At 49.7% G+C, this 21,855-nt stretch overlaps 7 protein-coding genes across 7 annotated transcripts; 1 reads left to right on the top strand and 6 right to left on the bottom strand.

Moving 5' to 3' along the window:
* Window positions 1–4,872: 4,872 nt before the first annotated feature.
* Window positions 4,873–5,727, bottom strand: Aspvir_009127 (uncharacterized protein; the record flags this gene model as incomplete). Its single annotated transcript, XM_043272279.1, has 1 exon — window positions 4,873–5,727. One exon carries the CDS (start codon window positions 5,725–5,727, stop codon window positions 4,873–4,875), a length of 855 nt encoding a protein of 284 aa, XP_043128214.1.
* A 252-nt stretch (window positions 5,728–5,979) lies between these two features.
* Aspvir_009128 (beta-glucosidase) lies at window positions 5,980–8,566 on the bottom strand (the record flags this gene model as incomplete). The annotated part of the gene is made up of 7 exons (XM_043272280.1): window positions 5,980–7,273; window positions 7,320–7,482; window positions 7,527–7,773; window positions 7,824–8,046; window positions 8,091–8,143; window positions 8,191–8,384; window positions 8,431–8,566. The coding sequence occupies 7 exons, from the start codon at window positions 8,564–8,566 to the stop codon at window positions 5,980–5,982; spliced, it is 2,310 nt and encodes a 769-aa protein (XP_043128215.1).
* Window positions 8,567–9,782: 1,216 nt separating this feature from the next.
* Aspvir_009129 (uncharacterized protein) lies at window positions 9,783–10,797 on the bottom strand (the record flags this gene model as incomplete). The annotated part of the gene is made up of 2 exons (XM_043272281.1): window positions 9,783–10,113; window positions 10,244–10,797. The coding sequence occupies 2 exons, from the start codon at window positions 10,795–10,797 to the stop codon at window positions 9,783–9,785; spliced, it is 885 nt and encodes a 294-aa protein (XP_043128216.1).
* A 724-nt stretch (window positions 10,798–11,521) lies between these two features.
* Window positions 11,522–12,480, bottom strand: Aspvir_009130 (HPP family protein; the record flags this gene model as incomplete). The annotated part of the gene is made up of 2 exons (XM_043272282.1): window positions 11,522–12,163; window positions 12,214–12,480. The coding sequence occupies 2 exons, from the start codon at window positions 12,478–12,480 to the stop codon at window positions 11,522–11,524; spliced, it is 909 nt and encodes a 302-aa protein (XP_043128217.1).
* A 508-nt stretch (window positions 12,481–12,988) lies between these two features.
* Aspvir_009131 (nonribosomal peptide synthase) lies at window positions 12,989–16,330 on the bottom strand (the record flags this gene model as incomplete). Its single annotated transcript, XM_043272283.1, has 1 exon — window positions 12,989–16,330. One exon carries the CDS (start codon window positions 16,328–16,330, stop codon window positions 12,989–12,991), a length of 3,342 nt encoding a protein of 1,113 aa, XP_043128218.1.
* Window positions 16,331–17,212: 882 nt separating this feature from the next.
* Aspvir_009132 (uncharacterized protein) lies at window positions 17,213–17,758 on the bottom strand (the record flags this gene model as incomplete). Its single annotated transcript, XM_043272284.1, has 2 exons — window positions 17,213–17,704; window positions 17,750–17,758. Coding segments are annotated over 2 exons (501 nt in total), but the record flags the coding sequence as incomplete, so codon positions are not given.
* A 2,658-nt stretch (window positions 17,759–20,416) lies between these two features.
* On the top strand, window positions 20,417–21,829 carry Aspvir_009133 (uncharacterized protein; the record flags this gene model as incomplete). The annotated part of the gene is made up of 1 exon (XM_043272285.1): window positions 20,417–21,829. One exon carries the CDS (start codon window positions 20,417–20,419, stop codon window positions 21,827–21,829), a length of 1,413 nt encoding a protein of 470 aa, XP_043128220.1.
* Between the last annotated feature and the right edge of the window lie 26 nt (window positions 21,830–21,855).

Here is a 21,855-nt window from a genome sequence, read left to right on the forward strand (position 1 = left end):
AGTTGTTGCAGGCTATGGAGATAATTGCAACGATATAACAACTTACTATAATCCTGACCCTAAGCGGCCTTGGTTCATTGATGCCTGGTGCCCAGATGACATTCATGGAGCTGTAACATATGAGACCTGGATCAATATGGATTTATGTTTTGCCTATGATGGTAGTAACCTCATTGGCCAGGCTAAGTAAGGTCTCTCCTTTACTATCTATAATTACATCTCTATACCTCTTTACTCCCTCTTCACCTAGTTACCTCCTTCTTTTATTATGTTTCTTAACTTGATCTCTCTTGCTAACATATATCTACAGTGGTGGTTTTCATCATCACTGTAAGGATCCATATATGACTGGCACTTTACTCCATGCCACTTGTGATGGCCATAAGGAGACTTTAATTGAAACAAGTAAGTCTCTATATTAATCACCAGTACTAGTATGGTTATTAATAATAGTGAACAGATGATATTATTATAAATAATAATGGGAAACTGGAATGTTTTGGTCAGCGTGGTGGCTAATAAGCAGTCTTTGGTATGTACTGTTGGCATATATAGGATCAAATCATGCTGCAACCATCTTCTTCCTAAGACTTTTATGGAATATAACAGGGAAAATGAAGACTAACTATATATATATAGGGATAGCCTGACTCACAGTATCTCCCTTTAGAAATCATCATCCCATGGTTATAACTGTTGTGCCTTCCTGTTATGAAGTCCTCAGACACAATACTCTAATGCCAGGGAAGGAACACTGATAACCAATCAACTTGGACACTCTAATTCGGGGGAAGGAACACTGATAACCAATCAACTTGGATCAGTCAGTAGGCTATCAGAAACTACCTACCGTACGGTAGGTATAATCAGGACTGCCTAGGAGAGGACACAGACCCATGAAGGGCTGGATATATAAGGACACTCGTTTACTATCATGTATTTAGTTCTTCGCGATCAATCATATTGTTACTTGAATACCACCTTTGGTACTTTGCACTTCACAGTTCACCTTCAAGACAACCCAACCCATCCTATAAGTAGGGGAGCTTACTCTGTGACTGACCTAGTTAGTGCACTAACTGGCACGTCCTGCAAGATATTCAATAGGACCTGAGTCCATGTAAGGCTTAACATAGCAATGATATGGTTGCAAGATACTCTTGGGATCCATAGTAGAAGCCTGGTATGTATTACCCACAGACGTTCTACTCACTGTGGCTAGTCGGCCACGCGTAACACATTGATCGCCCTGTCTTCAAACCATGAAGCAAAGACATCATGGCGTTAACTGCAGCAAGAGGAAAGACCACGGATCGAAACCCCATATCAAGGATGAGCTAGCGCGGATTGACCGGCCGGATACTATGGAAAAACTCATCGACGTTGCCGTACGCATTGACAACCGCCTTTACGACCGACAAATGGAAAAACAAGAGATCGAAGGATGGCGACGAGGCAACGGCCGGCCATCACACCATCAGTACCAGCAGCAACGACAAGCAAGGGCAGGAAGGGACAACGATCCCTATGGACCCAAGCCAATGGAGCTTGACGCAGCGAGACTCAACTGCTTTGAGAGGTTTCACTCATGGTGCTATAATTCACATCTGTGTAAGTCTCTTAAGTTAAGCCAGATATTTGTATGCCATAGAACGGTGGCATTTGGTAGGAGACCTGATCTAGTACTTCAAGAGACCAACGTCGGAAACTGCCTGTCTTTAGTGATGGATAGGGCCATGCGGGGTTGGTGTCTATTAATGACGAAATCAGTCAGAATTCAGAACGCGGGAGGAATCGAGTGTTGATTTAAAGTGGAAATAATTGGGTTTATTAAAAGATTCTGGCGGTCTAATTCAATGTCTGGTTGCCTGTGTTTGAAGATGTACAGAGAAGTCAAATTTTCCGACGTGCTTCCCGAATATATATATCCATACCAGGCTGGACAATCTTGAGGATCTGGTTGCCATGAATTTGCAGATCCCTCTAGAAACATTTTCGTTATAGTCAGCCCTTGATCAGGATGATTTGCTTCGTGGGAGCAGTGCCGATTGTATTCCATTTTGTCCAGAGGATATACGCAAACGCTAACTAAACGAGCAACAAGCAGCTCTTCTAGTGAGAATGGAATATACAATATGAGAGGCCTATCTTCTGTCATTCGAGGTTTAAAATTCGTCGTAATGTCGTTTTGTTAGTAACCGCCATACGTGACACTGGAAAGTCAATTATTGCATTTGAAGGGAGAGACTGTTGTTTGACAAGGTGATCAACCGGTTGTCAGGGAGTTTCTCCTCAGCTGGTTACCCAAGCTTATACCGGAGAGGCATCGACAAGGTCTTTACCTGTACCTGGTTACACCAGCTAATCAACAGGAAACTTGCTTCAAAGACGACTTCAGATCCTTGTGGATCTCAACTCCACAGCGACACATCACGCGCTATATAAAGAAAGATCTGCCCAGATCAGCTGTCGATCAGTCTCCTCGTGGTCCCTGAGACTGTGAATGTGACAGACCATATCGGCGACATCTGTTGAAATTCAATAAACAAACGCAACCATTCTCCCTCTTCATCTTCCATCGCTCACATCGTGATGCATTACCGATGGATATTCTCATCGCAAATACTGGCACTAACATGCCTTGCAGCTCAAGCAAGTCAGATACAAAATAATGGACGTCAAATCGAGCCTTGTGCTCAAGTCTCCGATTGGATCGCCCAGACAAAGACGACCAAAGGAATGCCTGGCAACCTAGTCTATGGGTGTCTGACTTCGATGCCATTCGATGCGGAGGATGCCGTCAAGTTTGTCGACGAATATCGCAAGTATCTACAATTCCAATCGACGATCGAGAACTTGAAGAGTGTGTGCGTGTTATCATTACAGACGAACGTCGCTAATTCTGGCAGATCCCCCGGGAGAATATCCCATGCCATCGTCCGATTTACTGGGTGGTCTGGACAATATCAGACAAAAGGCTCAGGATCGCGGCTACTCCAGCCATTGGGATTTCGAATTAGATCTGCGGCAACACATCAATTCAGCACATGACGCCCATCTGTCTCTCCACCTCTGCTCTACAGTTCTCTTTCGCTTCTCCAACTCGGTTCCTCTGGTCTCGCTGTCTTCGGACGGCCTGGAGCTGCCGCAGGTAAACACACTTGGTTAGTTTCACGCGACGGCGAAGCGAAACCAGCTGACTCGATAGATGACGCTCAACTCTTGAACCGAAGAGTCCGGTCCGTCTCGCCGGTAGTGTCTATAGACGGCCAGGACGCTGCTCAGTATCTTGAGTCCTTTTCCTCCGAGGCTGCTCTACATGACCCGGACGCTCAGTAAGATCTACACTTCATTCGGTAGACGGAGATCTAACAACTGCCCAGGTATAACATAAATTTCCCATCTCTAGCCAGTCAAATCGCCCTGGGAACGCCCCGCAACAACGGTCTATGGTCACGGAATCTAGGGGAGAAGTGGACTGGCGATCGGCTCACCCTCACCTTTGCCAACGGCTCTTCCATTGAGAGTCACAGAACAGCCGATCTCATACCACAGGAATTCCCATACCGCAGTGGCACCGCACTGTTCAACGCTCGCTGTCGTAAAGCACCAATTCCAACGACGGCCGTCGCAGTATCCGACAGCGGGGGATATCCCAACACGACCTGGTCTAGTTACGGCGGACTAATAGCGGGATATTTCTCGGAGGAAGAGACACTTCAGGACGTCGGCGCGCTAGCTGTCACCACCTTCTCGGTTGACTCTGCCACCCTGCAGCAGGTCAGTGTGGGCTTTTTGCGAAACGCGACCGACGCTGGCAAGAAAAGGATTCTCGTGGACCTGTCCGGCAACCCTGGGGGTAGCTTGACTGCCGGCGTGGATCTCTTCCATATCTTCTTTCCAGATGTGGTGCCATTCACAGCGACTCGGCTACGGGCTCACACCGGTGCAGAATTCCTGCCCAAAGCATTCTCAGGACTGGCACAATCGCATCGCAAATTGCAGTTCGAGCTCTGGGAGGGGAACCCATTCTCCTGGCAGGCGGCAGTGACGCCAAACCAGGATGGCAATTTCAAATCGCTGGAGGCCTGGTACGGACCGTATGAGATTGACGGGGCGTCATTGTCGAATCTCTATGCCAATTTCAACTTCACCAGCATCTCCACCACGTACTCTCCGATCACCGGATACGGCCTGATTCCATTAGACCCTTCACAAAGATTATTTGCCCCGGAGGACATCGTCATTGTAAGTCAGCTTGCCTAAGACGAGGCAAACGCTAATAGAGCAGATCACGGATGGCAATTGTGTCTCGACATGTGCCTACTTTGTCGATCGAATGCAGCGGCAAGGCGTTCGAACGGTCGCATTCGGCGGAAGACCTCAGTATGGACCTATGCAGACCATCGGCGGCACTCGGGGCGGCCAGAATCTGGCCTACGGTGGGATCTACTCCTACGTCGAAACGGCGCATGGTTTGATCCGGGAGTCTCTACAGAATGGCTCGTCTCTGCTGATGTCAATGGAAGAATGGGCGCAATTCAACAAATCGATCCCCGTCGACCCGGACGGATTCCCCTTCGTCTTCGGCGGAGGAGTCAACCTGCGCAACGAGTACGCGCCTGGCGACGACAAAACGCCTCAGCAGTTCACCTACAAGGCGGCGGACTGTCGGCTGTTCTATACAGCAGAGAGCTGGTTCTCGCAGGAAGCGGTGTGGCGAGCTGCAGCAGTGGCTTTATCCGGAGGTAATAGCAGCTGTGTCCAGGGGTCCATGTCCAACGCGAGGAGGTAGTAGAATGCCGTATATTAGTGTATATTGTATGTTCAAGAATAGCAATCATGACCTCCGATATGCCCAAATCCCGTATCTCACATTTCCCGCCATGAATACCCTATAAACGCCGCCACCTCCTCCGCGGCCGGTCTCCCCGACCGCAGCGAAATAATGTACAAGGCCGCATCAATGCCGGTGGTGATGGTCCCGGACGTGACAATGCGCACCCGAGACTCGTTCATCCCCGCATCGACATAGTGTACAGTGCCCGTTGAATTCTCCCGCACCACCTCCGTCCCTTTCGCCCCCGGTGTCCGACTCTTGTACTCGTCGCACAGATTTCGCAAAGCCCCAAGCCCCAATCGGTGTGATGTCGCTGTGAGTCCATCTAGAACGCCTGTCGCCGCCAGAAGATACGATCCGCTGCAAACAGAAAAAAGAATCCTCTCGCCCATGGGCCCGTGACTTTTGGGGCCGAGGTTCGCAAACGCAGATATCAGCTCTAACAATTCGTGGAGATGGCCTCCTGCCGAGATGAACGGGAGGATATTGTTCCGTCGCGCCCTAGGACCGATAAGCATATCAAACTCCGTTAGTCTGTCCTTGGCTTCGGCGATGGACAAATCCCGTTTGAAGGTTACATTTTCCTGAGAGGTGGTGAATTCGTCATGGGCGGCTATGAACGTGGAGAAACCGCCCTGGAAGAGCACGCCTATCGGGCCGTTGGTGTCGAGAGTATTGACAGAGGGGTAGATGAGGACGAGGGCCGTTGGCATAGTATAATTGTTATTGTACGGTGTGGGACATGCGGTCTGACGTGGCGAGTGGGTATGAAGGATCACACTTGCAGTTGCAGATTGAGAGAAACGGCGGTGAGTCTCACGTGTTGTCCCGCTGCTCGTGTCGGTGACTCGGGGCTGGCGCGGAATCTCTCCGTCAACAATGCGCATCGACTTTTACAACAGGTGGTGTCGCGTGTGGTTTTCAACGAGACTCCAGATCGTTACTCTGCTGATGATCCTTATGCTGATTGACATCCATCTCTTTATATAATACGGAAATATCAACCAGAGGAATGCAACCCCAGAGATGAATGACGTCATGAATCTCGACAAGCCAAGGGAGAAAATGAGGAAAACCGTATATCAATTGACTCTGTTATTGTTCTCATATACCTAGTCATTACTGACTGTGACTGCTATCTACAGAGTAAATGTCCCAGTCAAAGGAAGATCGCGACTCGACCGGCCAACATACACCTGATACGTTCCCCGCTGCAAGGACCACTGTTGAGCCCCGACATCCCATGTACTCAGATCACGTCGATTCAAGGCGAACTGCACCTGTGCAGTCTCACCTGCTGAAACACTGACCTTCTCGAATCCACGCAATTGCCGTACGGGACCATTGGGGATGCCGACGTAGAGCTGTGCCACCTCGGCACCGGCGACACGGCCACTGTTCTTGACCTCCGCAGACACGGTGACAATTTCGTCCCAGAGATGAGGGTTTCCACCTTGCTGGATAGTAGCTGACGGAGGATATTGAGGAGATTTCTTAGGACTGCTTATGCGCAGGCCGGAATACTCAAAGCTCGTGTACGACAGTCCGAAGCCAAACTCGAACTGTGGGGTGATGTTGGCCTTGTCAAAAGCGCGGTAGTCAATGTACACCCCTTCGTCAAAGTCCGACTGTGGGAACAGTCCATATGGGGTCTCTGGCAGGGATGGATGCAACAGAGCACCGTAGTCCTCGGCTTTCTTAGCCACTGTGTACGGCAGTTTCCCGGATGGATTGGCCCGGCCGTAGAGCAACTCTACCAATGCCCTCCCACTGTCCTGGCCGGGTAGATGAGCGAAGATGACAGCCGTCACATTCTCATGGTTAATCCACTCGCCGACCACTCGGATCCCGGCGTTGTGGATGGTGACAATAGTATTGGCGCATTTTCCAGCAACGTTCTTCACCAGGATATCGCTCGAGTTGTCAGCAAGTCCAGGGCGGTCCCACCCTTCTGTGGCGTAGGCGTTAATGAAGACCAGGCACGCGTCAGAGGTTGGATCAACGTCAGGATCCTGTGATGAAAGATCGTACAACACGGAGGTGCCATCATCGTATGCCTCGCGCTGGATGGCATCTATAGGAGCGTCGACATACGCAGCGTTATTTGCCCCAGAACCACCTGCAACCCACAGGGTGTGATTTTCCTGAATGGCAGGGTTGTATGTCATCCAGTTGAAGTTTTGCTTCAGCGTATCCGGTCCTTTTGCATCGTATCCGAACACGGAGAGCAGCTGAGGTGACTTTAGTGGTAGGGCGCTGTTGGTGTTTTTGACGAGAACATGGCCCTCAATAGCGCCTTGGAGTAATGTCTGCTTGAAGGACGCTTCCCTTCCTATTACCCGCTGGTGAGGTGTATATATGTCGGTCGGCATGCCGACACCAGGAGATGGAAAGTCGGAATTCTGGTTCGTTTGATACCACGATGCGATGATCCTGTCTTTGTCAGTTTGGGTTGGACAATTCAGCAGGGCCAGACTACCTTGTGGCCATGTCATCCAGTCTCGACGCGTCCATCGTTCCGTTGGAAATAGCCGTCGTGAGATTGGTTCCCCATGTTTCGGTGCTAGGCATCACCATGTCCAGTCCAGCGTTCGCACTGGCGATGCCGGCATGTTGAGCGCCCCAGTCGGTCATCACATATCCTGATCCGTCAGCTTGGACTGCAAAATGGAACAAGACGATGTACCTTGGAATCCGAGTTCGGTCTTTAAGAGACCATTCAGAGTCTTGCTGTTTTGACAGCCGTAGGAGTTGTTGACACGGTTGTATGAGCACATGATGGAAGCACTGCCGGCCAAGACGGCATCTTGGAAGGGCCAGAGGTACAGCTCGTGCATGGTCTTGTCATCAATGTTGGAAGAGACTGCCGCGACATTCACGCCGTCATCGGTTTCCGGGTTCCGATTTGTCTCTTGTTCATTCAAAATGTAGTGCTGCCATGAAGAGTTATTGGCTGGACCAGGAATTCGTTGAGCTGACTGACCTTGGTGCAAGTTCCAACCCCAACCGACTGTGCTCCATCGACGGTCTCATAGACAAGGGCACCGCTCAGGTACGGATCATTCGAGAAGCCCTCCCAGTTGCGGCCGCCTTCAGCAACACGGCCCAGGGGACCAACGACGGGCCCAAGTATGACATTGACGCCTTTTTTACGGAACTCTGATGCCATATGGATTGCCCTCTGCTTAGCTAGACCTTTATTCCAGCTGCGGAGGTCAGTATTATCCGGTCGACTGGAGATCAACCTTACCTGGCACCAACATGTAGTCCGCTAGGCCAGCTGCTCACGTAGTCGGTTCCTCTCTACTGAGATTAGTTATTTATAGCGACTGCTGCGTGTGTGTACTTACAAGACCATTGCCGGCGTCAGATACGCATAGTCCTGGAAAGTTGAGTCGGGGAATAGCCGCTATATTGCCGGAACAGCCATTATTGGCGTCGGTTCCCGCAGTAAGATTGACTTTCTCCTCTGGGGTGAGCTGGGCAACGAATTTCTTTGCCTTTGCATATGCGGCAGCCCAGGAGCCAGTTCCACTTCCCTCAGCTGTTTCAAAGTTAGTGCTAGGTCTATGCAAGGCAGGGCGACATACGCGATGGATATACAGGAGGCGACTGTCCATAAAAGTAAGTGTCACTGGTGATATTCTGCTCTGTTGGTGCAGACAAGCACACAGACGCAGTGGCCAAGAGACCTGTGAGACCTGCGAGTCCTAGGTTTGAGTGCATTTCGATCTTGCCTTTTTGCCTGATACTGGTGAAAGTCCTGAGGGGTATTGCCCCTCTTTATAGTCGTGCATTCTCTCATTCTACCCCTCACATATCGACCCAGTCAGGTATGTAACATGACCGTGCCACTCTACTTGCCGATTCTCAAGCCCGCATGGCTCGGACTATTACCGGCGGAATTTAAGATCACTAGAACAAGCTTGATGGCGCTCGGCTGCCATCTTGACTTAGGGTGGCTGTAAGCATCGTATCGGACTGAGTCTGCGGTCCTCATCAAAAACATTTTGATGCTATGTTGTGTCAAATGTTCTGCAGTGACATGTTGCCCCTTGGCATCTTATCCATCATCTTCCAAAACTAGCGAGATATCGACTGACTGTCTTTTCTGAGTCCCGATGTTCTTGATGGCAACTCCACCTACCGATCCTTGTCGTCTTCCCCGCAAACCCCATATCCCCACAATTCCCCGTAGTAGCGATAACCGCCATTCGAGCATCAATAGCCCCAGTAGCAACATGCGATCGACAGACCATTTCCTTGCTTCTGTTAGTCCCTGCTGATAAATCATACCTCGCATTGACTGACGGAACAATGCCACCCGAGATTGACTCAGTGTACACTGCACTGGCAAAGTAAACTTCAGAAATCCAGCATATTGATGCAACCTCCCGGTAAAACTTCGGCTAAGGGATTACTTTCAATGGCAAACCTGCAGGATTCCACAGTTGCGGCATTTCCTGACTGTGGTGATATGGATCAAATCGAAGCATTCCTGTATTGATGACCAAGGGTAGTCTGCCGCCAGACTACCCCTCCAGAGGAGAATCGACTCATCTTGATATCGGCAATCACACACTCTGAGGATACCGATAGCTCGCTCGTGGGGCCACAAATGATCACCCTACACTTATCGGCACGGTAACCGAAGAATTTGGCATGATCGTTGTCGTCACAGCAGAAGGTAAAGCTCACGGATACGTCGGCTAGAAAGACAGACGCAAGCTGTCCCGCAAATGGCAGCCTCCACTGGCGTGTCAGCGCACTTGCAAAAAGCCCCTCGCATCCTTTCTAGTCCGAGTATTCTCAAGTCAACGGATCCAGCGGATATTCCCAGTGGAATAGTTGGACCAGCCGTTTCTATCTAACAACCGAGAGTCAGTAATGACCCTAATCGCTGAAACTATCTAGTATATAAGGAATTATAATAAAGTATAGTTCAAAACCGCGAAGCATTAGTTGTGAGGCACACCACCAGCGCCAAACAACTCCATCTTGATGCGATCATGGCCCACACCCGGGCCTTCAGCGAGCCCTTCATCTGGGCCATGAAAGCCTGGGGACTGCAAATATAGAACTCGGTGCGGGAGTCGTCCAAGTGCAAGTCAGCCGAGCGGTCGAGTTTCTGCAAGTCAATCCTTCCCAGGTGGTGATAGTCGACGCCAGGCTGATCGCGCTCAGACGGCGTGCTGGTGAAGAATGTCACCTGCATGTTGGGGAACTTCTTCCCCAGTGCCTGGATGCGATCCTTAAATGCGCGGGCCTGGCTGCTACGAGATCCGTGAATGAAGTTGATTTGCGCTGGTTGGAAGGGAGGTGGTGATGGAGTTGAGGATGGATATCAGTTAAGTAACGCCGACACCGGCTGATAGGAGAACAACGGGTGGGAGGTTTCAGTACTGAAAAGGAAGAAGTTTCCGCGCGGTGAGAGACTTCAACGAGGTCGCCTTCCTTGGTGACATCGTGCAGGACGTTGATACGTATCCGGGGTGTCTCTTGGCGCCGGGAGCCCTGGGGTTAAGGCCGGATTCCTTCTTGACGCTGATGCGGTAGTAATCCGAGCGAGGGGCATCACTGAGAGAATACTGCCGGGCCTGGGGGTACTTCAATCTCGGCACATCAACACGCACGGAGATGTACTGGCCTGGCTTAAAGTTAGGTAGTGGCTTGCCATCGAGTGGCATGAGATAGAACGAGGTGATCTCGTCCGACTCGCGGACCTTTGTGGCCACGCGGAACTGGCGCCAGTTGGTCCAGCCTTGGCTCTCCTTGTACAGTGTGCCTTCGCGGGCAATCATGATGTCCGCCAGCGCCCAGTATGCTGCGGCCCTCGCGTCGAGGATGTCATCAGTGCAGGCATCACCGAGAACTTCCTTCATGGTTTCCAACAGGTATTTTCCAACGATCTTGTATTCATCCGGCTGGATGTAGAGAGACGCGTTTGCGACGGACATTCGACGAGGTATTGAACGAAAATGACTCCTCGAATAGACTAATTGATCTACATTTTTCAATCGACGAGGCTGGAATGAAGCCAGCCGTGTGCAGATTATTGTAAGATCTTCCCTAGCAGACGTTTGACAGTTTGAGGGATTCAAAAGTGACACTATGACGTGTCTGACCTGTCATTTAGCCACTTCCTGCTATCTCCACTGTAATAATACATAGGGTTATGCTGATGCTGAACGGATCAATGATCCACTGGATGTCAATCGATCAATCAGATTAACGGTATTGACATGAAGCAAAGCCACTGCTAGAGATCGTTGTCTTACTATATTTTGACGTCGTAGTAGCCATCATGCAACAGACTCAAGGGACGTCACCCAGCAAGCTCGCTCGATGCTTGTTGGTCTCATCGAATTGAAATAACCACTAGAGACTCGAGTCACCGAGCGACAAGGCTTTTCTTGCGTTTCCTCATAAGACCAAGGCATCGGACGAGTGGAAAACAGTGTGGTCCGCCCCAGGCATCCGCAATGTAATTGACAATGTCCAATCAGATATTTGCGCAAGGTAATCTCATGCCCTATTTCTCAGGCTGCAAGGCATCAATATACATAGCCTTCGCGGAAGGGTTCATCATTACCCAAACGGGAAGTGTGACATAGTCATTACATATCTGAATTCTGGATGAATGTCCGCCATAAGATAGTCTAACGCACTGACTGACAGTTGCTAACTCTCAGTACTGCTGACGTCTCCCTCGCTACTCTCAAACTGCTCTGGGTTTCTCAAGCGATCCCTCAATACCTCGAGAATCCCCTTCTCCTCCAGTCCCAGCGTGAACCCATCCGGAATAACCACCTGATTCGGTGTGATGACGATTGAATTCTCCCGCAGTAGTCCCACCGCACGACTTATCCGTCGTTCCCGACTCTCCTGCGGAACATCCGACGTCTTCTCGATATCCGGTGGACCCCTCTTCCGGCCCACGTCCCGCGGCGTCCACCAGAACATGGGGAACTGACGCTGGATATTGTTGACCACCAACGCGGATCCCAGCATCAGCAACGACCCGATGAGAACCAGCGGGACGAAGAACCATCCCATTGCGTCGATGGTGGGATCCACCGCCGCCAGCAGTGCCGTGGCTCCCCCCGGTGGATGGACGGTGTTGGTCAGGCCCATCACCAACGACGCCAGAGCGGTGCAGACAGCCCCGGCGACCCAGCGGAGATCCTCAAAGTCCGATCGCAGCATGAACAGCTTGGTGACTCCAACTCCGACCACGGCCCCGAGCACATGTCCCAGGATGGAACTGCGCGGTTGAGCCAGCGGGGATTGGATTGTTTGATAGTCCAGGATGGCCGTTGCGCCCTAGAACGTCAGCACGTGTTGGGGATACCTTTAGGATCGGGAAAACATACTAGACTGGCAACTATGAGCGGAGGATGATGCGATTGGATGGTCTCGCTGGCCTTGAAGACACCCATCACCAGAATTAGTCCGGTAAACGCGCCGACAAATGCCCATGCGCATACAAGCAGATTGCCTACTTCCGGTTGAGGGACACGTCGGTACCCTAGGAACCGCGAGATGGGCCATGGTAGGCGATGAACCTGGGATTGGGGAAGATATCGATTGATGTATCGATCGAGGTCGAAATCAATCTCTTGGGCGCTGGGAAGCTTCATTCTATGGACCATTCATTGCGACGGAAACTCAGCAGGATTGGGTATTAATGACGGTGGAAGAGGTGACGAAAATGATATACGGAAGAGCGCAGACATGAGGTAGAAAATTAAAAATCGTGTGGAGTGCTACACCGATTCAAGGTTTTTCCTCAAGATTCTTGACAAATTCTCCTATCTACTTCACGGTGGAGCGCAATTATGTCATACCTTGAGCATGGTTTTCAAAAAAGGAAAATTGGCTCGCGGAAGAGGATAGCCGAGTCTTCCCGGTTCAGAGGGCACCGCTGAAGAAAAATGATAAAAGAAAGCCAAGAAAGCCAAGCTTTGTGCCTGACTCATATATCCCGGAATTCCCGGCTTGTATTTTGCTGAGGAAGAGCTGCAGTATCGCATCACTATCTTACCATGAGGGAACGATATAGAGGCCCGCCCCATCTATGGCAGTGTCTTCTTTAAGAGAACCAGGAGTCTCGGAACCAAGTTAGCCACTGCCGCCTCAAAATTGGTCCTAACTTACCAGTAACTTGGACTTTACTGCCTGTGACTTATTGAAAATAGACTCGAGCAACTTCGAAGGTGCGAGGGTGTGGAAACCTCCATGATCGATATCCGCGACGATTTGGTCGTCATCTGCGATGGAGACCTGTTGCAGCGCGAGCTCCCATCTCCGTAGTAACTCATCGGCGGTATCGATGGAGATAAGTTCCTTGTCAAAAGCCGCTTCCAAGCCGACGCCATCCCGAGTGATGGCACAGGTCAGCCTCAACGATCGAGAGATTGCGGATTGTCCCCAAAGAAGAGGGAGACGGAGTTTTGCCTTGGTAGGTTCAAGGAAGGGCAAAATATTCACTCGGATAGCGCTCTTGCAGATGTCATGCAGAGAAGTATTGATTCGAGCGACGTGTTCGATTTGGAATTGGTCAAAGGTGGTGATGGAGCCCGAGTCCTCTTGGGTCTGGCGGATCAGCTCCAGAACGCTGTCTTGGGGATTGACTCGAATTCTCAACGGATAGGCAGCAAGGGTTGGAGCAAGCAAGTCTTCGATTCCGGGTAGATCCAGCTGACGACCGTTACTGAATAGCTCAAGGATCACATCCTTGCAATCCAGCATGTTGCTGATCGTGAGAGCCAAAGAGATATTGAGACGGGTGGAGATTGGCTTGGTGCTACTTGAGTAGTTGACCAGGCTGACATGGCGTTGGAGGGACGTGTCGGCGAAAACCAAATGGCCTTTGGGAACAGCGCCCAATGGCTTCGTGTCTACATCGGCCAGATATGACTTCCAGAACGCCGTCGCGGCGTGTTGATCCATCTGAAGGATTTGCTCGATGAAACGGTTGTACTTCAACTCCGGAGCGGGGCAGTAGCCCCGGTGGTAGACATGATCTAAGATTTCAAACAGCTGATATAACGCGTATGCATCGTATGCAGCATGTTGAACTGTTAAAACGAAAAACGTTGCTCCCAGGTTGGAATCGTCGATCACCCCGAACCGATACAATGGTTCGCCAACGCCCATGATGCGCTTGTGGTCTTGCTGCAGATAGTCTTCAAGCGAGTCGCCCCGGCTGCACAGGGCATGCTTCTTCATCACCACCTGAATGTATCCTGGGCCGCATGGACGGCGGATCATCCGAGTTCGAAGAATCTCATAGGTGCCACTTATTACATCCCATGTCTGGAGAAACTCCTCGGGATCGACCCATCTTGGCAGCAGATGTACGCTTTGCCTCTGGAACAATTTCGAGCTGATGCCGCCATCAATAAAGAAAGTCTGCTGGGGTGTGGCAGGATAGGCATCTTCGATGTCTGCTATGGTTACGCCGCACTGAGAGGCTGCCTCTTGCAGAATTTCCTCCTTCTCGTTTTCGGGTAGGAGCGAAAACGGGGCGACATCATACTCGTTGCCCTTGCAGATGAATGAAGTGACCTCGGCCATGGATGCCAAAGTTGGGTTTATGACAATTTTGTCTGTCGTCAGTGATAGGCCTTCCTTTCGAGCAGCGACGACGAGGCGCATTGCCGAGAGAGAGTCTCCTCCAAGGCCGAAGAAATTGTCCTGGCACCCAATTTCTGTCACTCCGAGCAATGACGTCCACAGCTGCCCAAGTTGTTTCTCAATGGGAGTGAATGGAGGCTGATATTCCTGCACTGGTGTTTGGAATCGCCCCAAATCTGCTCTGGAGAACTTAGAAACCAGCTGCTGCAGTCTTTTCCTGTCGGTCTTTCCGTTCGGAGTGAGGGGGGTACTTCGTAGAGGCACGTAGATCGATGGGACGGCATAAGCAGGCACGAGACGCGCCAGTTTGGACCGGCCGTTCGATATAAGCGAGGCAAATGCTTTCTGTTCAGTTGGCGATGTATGAATAGCCGGCTTGTCAGTGTGCTCCAAATTGAGAAACCCTACCGACTTGTCTGCACCCCCAACTATGAATGCCGTGAGAGAGGGAGCCCCGTTGTCGGCATCAGCAGGGGAGGCTAGCATAGCTATAACTTGAATCACCATAATTTCGGAAAGGCAGCTGCGCAGATGCAGCTCTACCTCCTCGAGTTCCACCCGTTGGCCTCGGATCTTGACTTGATTGTCCTTTCGTCCAACAAAGTAGAATTCGCCGTCTTGAGTGTACCTGCCCAGATCACCGGTCCGATACATGGGAAAAAATTTGGAGATACTGTCCTGGAATCCTCGAGCCCATCGAGGAGAATCCCGTAAATATACTGCTTCCGTCTTTTGCTTTTCAGCATGGTAGCCGCAGCCGACGATGGGACCTTCGATCACAATTTCTCCAGCTTGACCGACCGGGGACAGATCATCGGGGTTGTCCGGATTGACGATCCAGAATCTACATCCCACTGGCCTACCCAGAACTCCTGGTCGGTAGACTTCACGGCTGCAGTCCACAATCGACGCAATCACAGAGCATTCGCAGGGGCCGTAGGCGACGATAACGCGGAAGCTGTCACTGAGGCTGTGCACTATACCGGGATCAGGCTGTTCTCCCCCAGTTATGATTGTTCTGAGGGTCTGAACCCTCGTCAAAGGTAACATATCGAGCATTCGGGGAGTAAAGAAGGCGAGCGTCACTTCCATCTGATTCATAGTCTCGACCAGGCTGTTCATCCGTTGTTCCTCCGACGGCACGCATATACAGCCTCCCCAGACCAAGGTCCAAATGATTTCTAGAATGGAGGCATCGAATGTGTAAGATGTAAAATGCAGTGTCCGAGACTGCTCGTCGAATCCCATGGCTCTGCCGCTGGCGACTGCACTGCTGCTTAAATTCCTATGCTGGATCAACGCTCCTTTCGGAATACCAGTAGTACCAGACGTAAAAAGGGTATACGCAATATCCCCAGGATGTGATACCGGCAGCGCACAATCGACAGGTGCTTCGGTTCCTAGCCTGCTCATGTGCTCGTCATCAACCACGAATACCTGTCCAAACATATGGCTGTATGATTGGGCGCACTCTTTTGAAGCAAGTGCAAATCTTGCGTTTAGTTGACTGACGATGGCCTGAACCCGACCTTCTGGCATGGATGCATCGAGGGGCACGACTGCAGCACCCGCCTTGAGGACGGCGATCATTGCGACAATGGGCCATTTGGATTTTGAGAAGATCAAGGGGACTAAATCTCCTAAGCCTACCCCGGTGATCGCTAATTTTTGCGCAAGCAGTGCCGAAAGCTCCTCGAGTTCGGCGTAGGTCAGGTTACCGTCCCATGCACATATGGCTGGGGCGTTCGGTCGACTCAGAGAGTGGGCCTTGATCAATTCATGCGTACAGACGTCAACACATTCTGGAGTTTCTTGATTGGCATAGACAGTTTGCTGCTTATGATTAGACATTTGAAAGGCGGTGATATTATTTTTCTTTGGCAGATGAATGTTGGTAAATAAAATATTCGTTGCTTTCCAAATATTTCGAAGATCTTTTAGGGATGTTTCACTATAAGTAATCAAGGTCCGATGGTGCATGCAGTGTGGTATAAAAGGAAACTCACTGCTTACTGTGATATTTTCCTACTGTAGGTGACTATCATGCACGCCATGCATTAGCTTTGCGCTCTTCTCCAGTTATGGAACACACTAGGTATTATAAGTCTAGCCAGCCATCTACAAACGTAATGAGATGACCATTCACAGTGTCCACTGTTTTTATCAGATATCATCTTGCAGTGATGTACGTACATAGGTAAAGATCAGGCTGTCAGTTTGAACAAGTAGACTTGCGTAAATTCTATACAGCGCATGGACCATGATATTAGTCAACCTTAGTGATATGGTATGGTTAACTAGTCAACTAATCCGGCTATTAGTAGGGACGAGAGAATTACAGTAGTGCCCTTGTAACCATTCACAGTATGGATAGCCTTGTAAGAATATGAAAATCATTTATTGTCTGTATACGATTGTCAAGCGTACGGTCGTACCCAACAAAAAGAAGAAGAAAACTGAAAGGAACAGGTTTATGCCTTTAATTATATCAAGGGCGCCTACTACTTTGAATAAGCTATTATATATAATCCTTCATGCACTATTAGAGTTGCATAACCAAGTCAAGAATGGCTTAAAGTCTTCTACTGACCTCCTGCAAACACCCTCGATCAGAAACAGTGCATAACAGCACGCCGCTAGTAATACTTTGTATTCGGAGGAAGACCCTGTCTTTGATCCTCTTGCTGTTTGTTCCGTCAGACCATGCTGTAAGCCAGGGTAGGGAATACGGACCAAAAGCTCCCCAAAGCTCTCAAGCAACTTGATTTCGTACTGGCAATATTCCTCCGCCTGCAAGTCCATTGATTCTTTATCTGGGAAAGTTACAGCAACATCGAAGTCTATCCAAACGACTCTTTCCCGGGCAATGAGGATATTTTTTGGATAGACATCACGGTGCTGAATCAGTGCGTCGTGAATTTCCCGGAGTCCATGGATGGCGATTTGAAAGCGGCAATCCAAGTAGTTCACACAGTTAAGCTCCTCTGTCTCTTGCAGGTACTCGAGCAGGATACCTCTCGGATTGTGCAGGTCATTCGCAAAATGAGTTAGATGTGGATGGAATTTGATTGGGTCAAGGCGATCAATATAACCATAATAGTAAGGAACAAACCCGCGCTCACATACACCAAATGAATGGAGGTTTCTGTAAGCATTTAACTCGCAGCGGAAACGATTCAAGTCACGGCCCTTTTTTGTAAAACCCGGGTCACCGTTGTCATGAAACTGTGAAGTTAAGCATTACTCCATTAGAAACTTGCAGGCACTTACAAGTTTCATCGCATAGAGATTATGTTGGAGCTCCACCACAAATATCGAGGAAGACTCGGACCTTTTGAGTTCTTTGACTATGGACAAGGGCACATTTTCAAGGTCAACAGCGTCAGCAAAGATTCTGGACATAGTAGCGATATTGTGGACGTGATGATATTGTTGGACTGCCAGCAGTTATAGAAATGAGTCAAATGACTTCCATGTATTTAAACAGAATGCCAAGAAACAAATAAGCTGACATCCAATAAGCTGGCGGATGCAAGGTATGCTGCCCACTGCCAGCATTTCCCCCTCCTTTTCCTCTATTTCCTCAGCTTCCACAGATTCTCAGTCGTTTTGTGGTAAGGCGTTCTGCGTTTCTCACTTCTCAGCCAGGTTATGGACTTTGTAGTATTCATCCTAGTTGGGCCCCTAGCTGGCGAAGGATAAGATAAACTAAAAAGTTGATCAGCCAACCTTCAGTCTACTAGATAATAGATAAATACACATCCTGCTTGCCAAAATCATTGGTGTCAGAGGCGGTGGATGATGGGTAGTTTCACCGCCATTCCCAGTTGCCGACACCCTGAATCTCGTGGCCAGCCAAAATTCTAGAAATATATAATATAAATCCTCGCCTTATTCCCACCATTTGGTTTACTGGACGATGCAAGTAGAAAATCTGTTATTTTAAGATCACCTGCAATCATGTCGGAAAACGAGAGTTTTGCCGGGTATCGGTGGTCTTATTTCTCTTATCTGAGCGAAGGTCCACTACGCTCACAGGCTGAAAGATTCCTGGAGACAATTAACTAGGATTCACTCATCCAGTGTGCTTCAGCCAAGAGGAATGGATTGAAATGCAGATTATTACCAGACATTGGCCTCAGATATAATCACATGGTTCGTGTTGTCAAATTTGTTGACCAGGTACAATGGGTTGCCAGGCTCCAGATGCCACAACTACAGCAAAATAGTAAGGATGCAGCAAAGGCAGGGGAGATAATAGAGAGTAAATACTAGACAATTTACCTTATTCAAAAAGAGAGCAAAATCCTTGTTCCACATATCCATATGTTTGAGGCCGATCCGAACTCGCACGTTGGGGCGCAGTTCATGCTTATAGACTATATCAGAGGAAATGCCAGAATAGATTTGAGCATAAATATTCCTCCAGAACACAAATCAGATATCTATTCCAGGATAGCAGAGATCCAGGTACGCAACTTCACTAATAAATAATCATTGTGCTAATCTGTTGTTTATCTAGATTGATATATTCAGGATTCGGTTGCCAAAAATTGGGAAGATTGTCAGAATAAATAACAACAGCTCATATTAACTAGGACCACTACCGGTCCTTGGTGGACCTTTCGACACTGCTGCCAAGTTTTTCAGAGCCTGGGTGACGAAAGTTAAATTTGGTATGTCCAAAGACCAACTGCAAAAAGCCGCAGGTCCATTTACCAATGAGATATTATCTTCTATGTCGACTTTCAGGAAACTGCTGAATAATAACGCGGAATGGTTATCTGCAAACAATACAGGACCATTTCCACTATATCATGGTGACTTTAGTCATAATAATATCCTCTTTGATGACAAATATCACTTGCTCAGTGTTATTGACTGGGAGTCAGCATTTGTGGGACCCTGCAAAATATCAGGTGAATTCCCCCTTTCCGTGTCAGTAATCCCACCTACTATGGATGTTCCATGGAAGTATGATGAAACTGGCTGTCCAAAAGAGGCAGAAGATAGGCAAAAGTTCACTGACAGGGAAGCCTACATTGCCATTATGGGACAAAGAGAAGAGGAACAGGGTTTAACTAACAGCTACACTCTATCGTCTGCACTTCAGGATTCTAAGCGGCAATATCTGGCTTCCGCGATGAGGTTGTATCAAAGTGGAAAGCCGGGGTGGTATTCAAAGGTAATGGAAGGATTCTGCATACCGCACTTGCATACGGTTCCGCGCTTGACCTCCAGCCCGCAGCCCAGTCTGCTGCATGTAGTATAAGCACCGGAGAGGTCGACAGGGTCAAGGACTGGACTGAGCGCCATGTTGGTAAATACTCAGACATTATTGGGTCCGTTTTAGGACATGCGTCAAGGCTCATTCTTGGCCTGTCCTAGCCATCAGATTCGCGACAGATTTCCGGATGCATTAGGTAGTTACTGAATGCTGCTCCTTATGAGAGCAAAACCAAATCCCATGCAGCACCGAGCTTCAACCAACGGTTCATCCAAGCCCGTAGAACCCATAACAGCTACATCTCTGTCTTATATATTTTATCTACTTATCTAGTATACGCGCTGAGTATATAAAAGTGCAGGCATGCAGTTCAACAAGGTCTGGCCCTAGAACAAACTGGGTATAGCCTGCCTAAAATATACAAGGCACCAATACGCCAGCGCGGAAAGACCACACTTTTTGAATCTAAAGACCACGCACAACTAGGTCACCGACACTTACTGATGAGGTACGGGCGTTGATATATCCTCCAAGGCAGTCAGTTCAATATCTAACTAAGCATCTATGATTGTATGAGGGACAGCTTCCATGCCTAGCTGAGAGTAACATTAGTTTGTTGCCCAACTGTCATCTCTGTCAGCCATTCGCCAGCCCTTTTCCCAATTTCCCCGCATCATCCATCCACATCATACGATCCGTATCCTGTCCAAATGAACCTACGTTCAGTGATAGGACAAGGGCAATTCTATTCCCTTCCCCTCAACCATCTCCTCCGACTCATCCACGATGAATATCCATCAGAGCTCGAAAGACTCAAAACAGCCTACTCGATCCCCGTTCAGACAAAACCCCACACCGCCGAGCCATCCCCATCGCAAATCCTCTACGATGGCGAGTACGACGAAGTCAACCGCACCCTGGTAAGCTTGTTGATGCTCCGTAAGATCCACAACAACGACTACATCGGGTTCGTGGGCAGCCAGCCGACCGGCCCCCAACGCCTCCGCGAGTCGTCGTTCGCCTGGATCCGGTCCCTATTCCAGCATGGTCTGACAACTCCGGACGATCTCTACACTCTCGTCACCTCCATCATCATCAATGATTTGGGCAAGTCGCCGACTCTGGCCGCCGACCTGCAGCGGGAAACAGCAACGGCAGCAGGATCCCACGCCAAACCGAACCACGACCTAATCCTCTACCTGGTCGTCCGACAAGCGCCCTATCTCATTCCCTGTCTGGACCGCGTTCCCCCCTCCCACCGGGATCATCTCATCCGCGGCATCGAGCTAGGCGCTGTATTCAATATCGGACAGATGGCCCAGGCAGAGTGTCCGCCCGCTAGTCTGGTGGGGCTTGAACGGTTGCGTCGAGGCAATGCCGACGACAAAGGTAACAATATCCAGGCCTTCAAAATGCGCTACATGGAGCAAATTCTCGATATCGCGGGCGCACTGGGCCACCAGGACCACTCGCATGCCGCGCGGTTTACGGAGCCGATCTACCAATCTTATCGGATTATCTACGAGATCGCCGTGGATGTGATAAACGGAACGATGGATCGGAAGGAGGCGTATGATGCCAATTTGGTTCGAAAGATGGAGCTCCTGGTGAGCCAAAATGGATGGGAAGACAGGGGCAGAGGCCTTGACGTCCATAACCCGGAACACAGGGCGCTGATGCGGCTGCTGTGTATTTGTAATGCAACGACGGTTGGAGGGGGTGAAATTGCCGATTTGGTCTGGGATACGTTCTTTGAGGGGATCAGCGATGAGACGAGAAGGGTGCTGGTCGAGGGGTTGAACGTTGATGGGAGTGTAGGGAGGCCAGCTGTTCAGGTGACTTATTCGCCGGCTGTATGTAGCGCTGCGATCAAGGCCTCCAAGGGTGCAGGGAGTGATGGTCAGAAGAAAGCCCTGGCAGCTGTGTTTCGCTATCTGGCGAGGGTTCATACACTGACAGAGGCGGACTTGGAAGGGCTTCCAGGGGGAGTTACGGTCGTTGAACGCGATATTCGAGAAAAGGTCATGGGGGTGGTTACCTCTGAGCCTTTTCAAGGAAACCCCGATGTGTTGGATGAGGTGGACGTGCCGGAGAATGAAATTGCTGTCCAGACGGATGTTTAAATGTTGATCATACAGTTGCAGTACCT

Source organism: Aspergillus viridinutans (genome assembly GCF_018404265.1).
Source record: "Aspergillus viridinutans IFM 47045 DNA, scaffold_7, whole genome shotgun sequence".
In the NCBI taxonomy this organism is placed as follows: domain Eukaryota; kingdom Fungi; phylum Ascomycota; class Eurotiomycetes; order Eurotiales; family Aspergillaceae; genus Aspergillus; species Aspergillus viridinutans.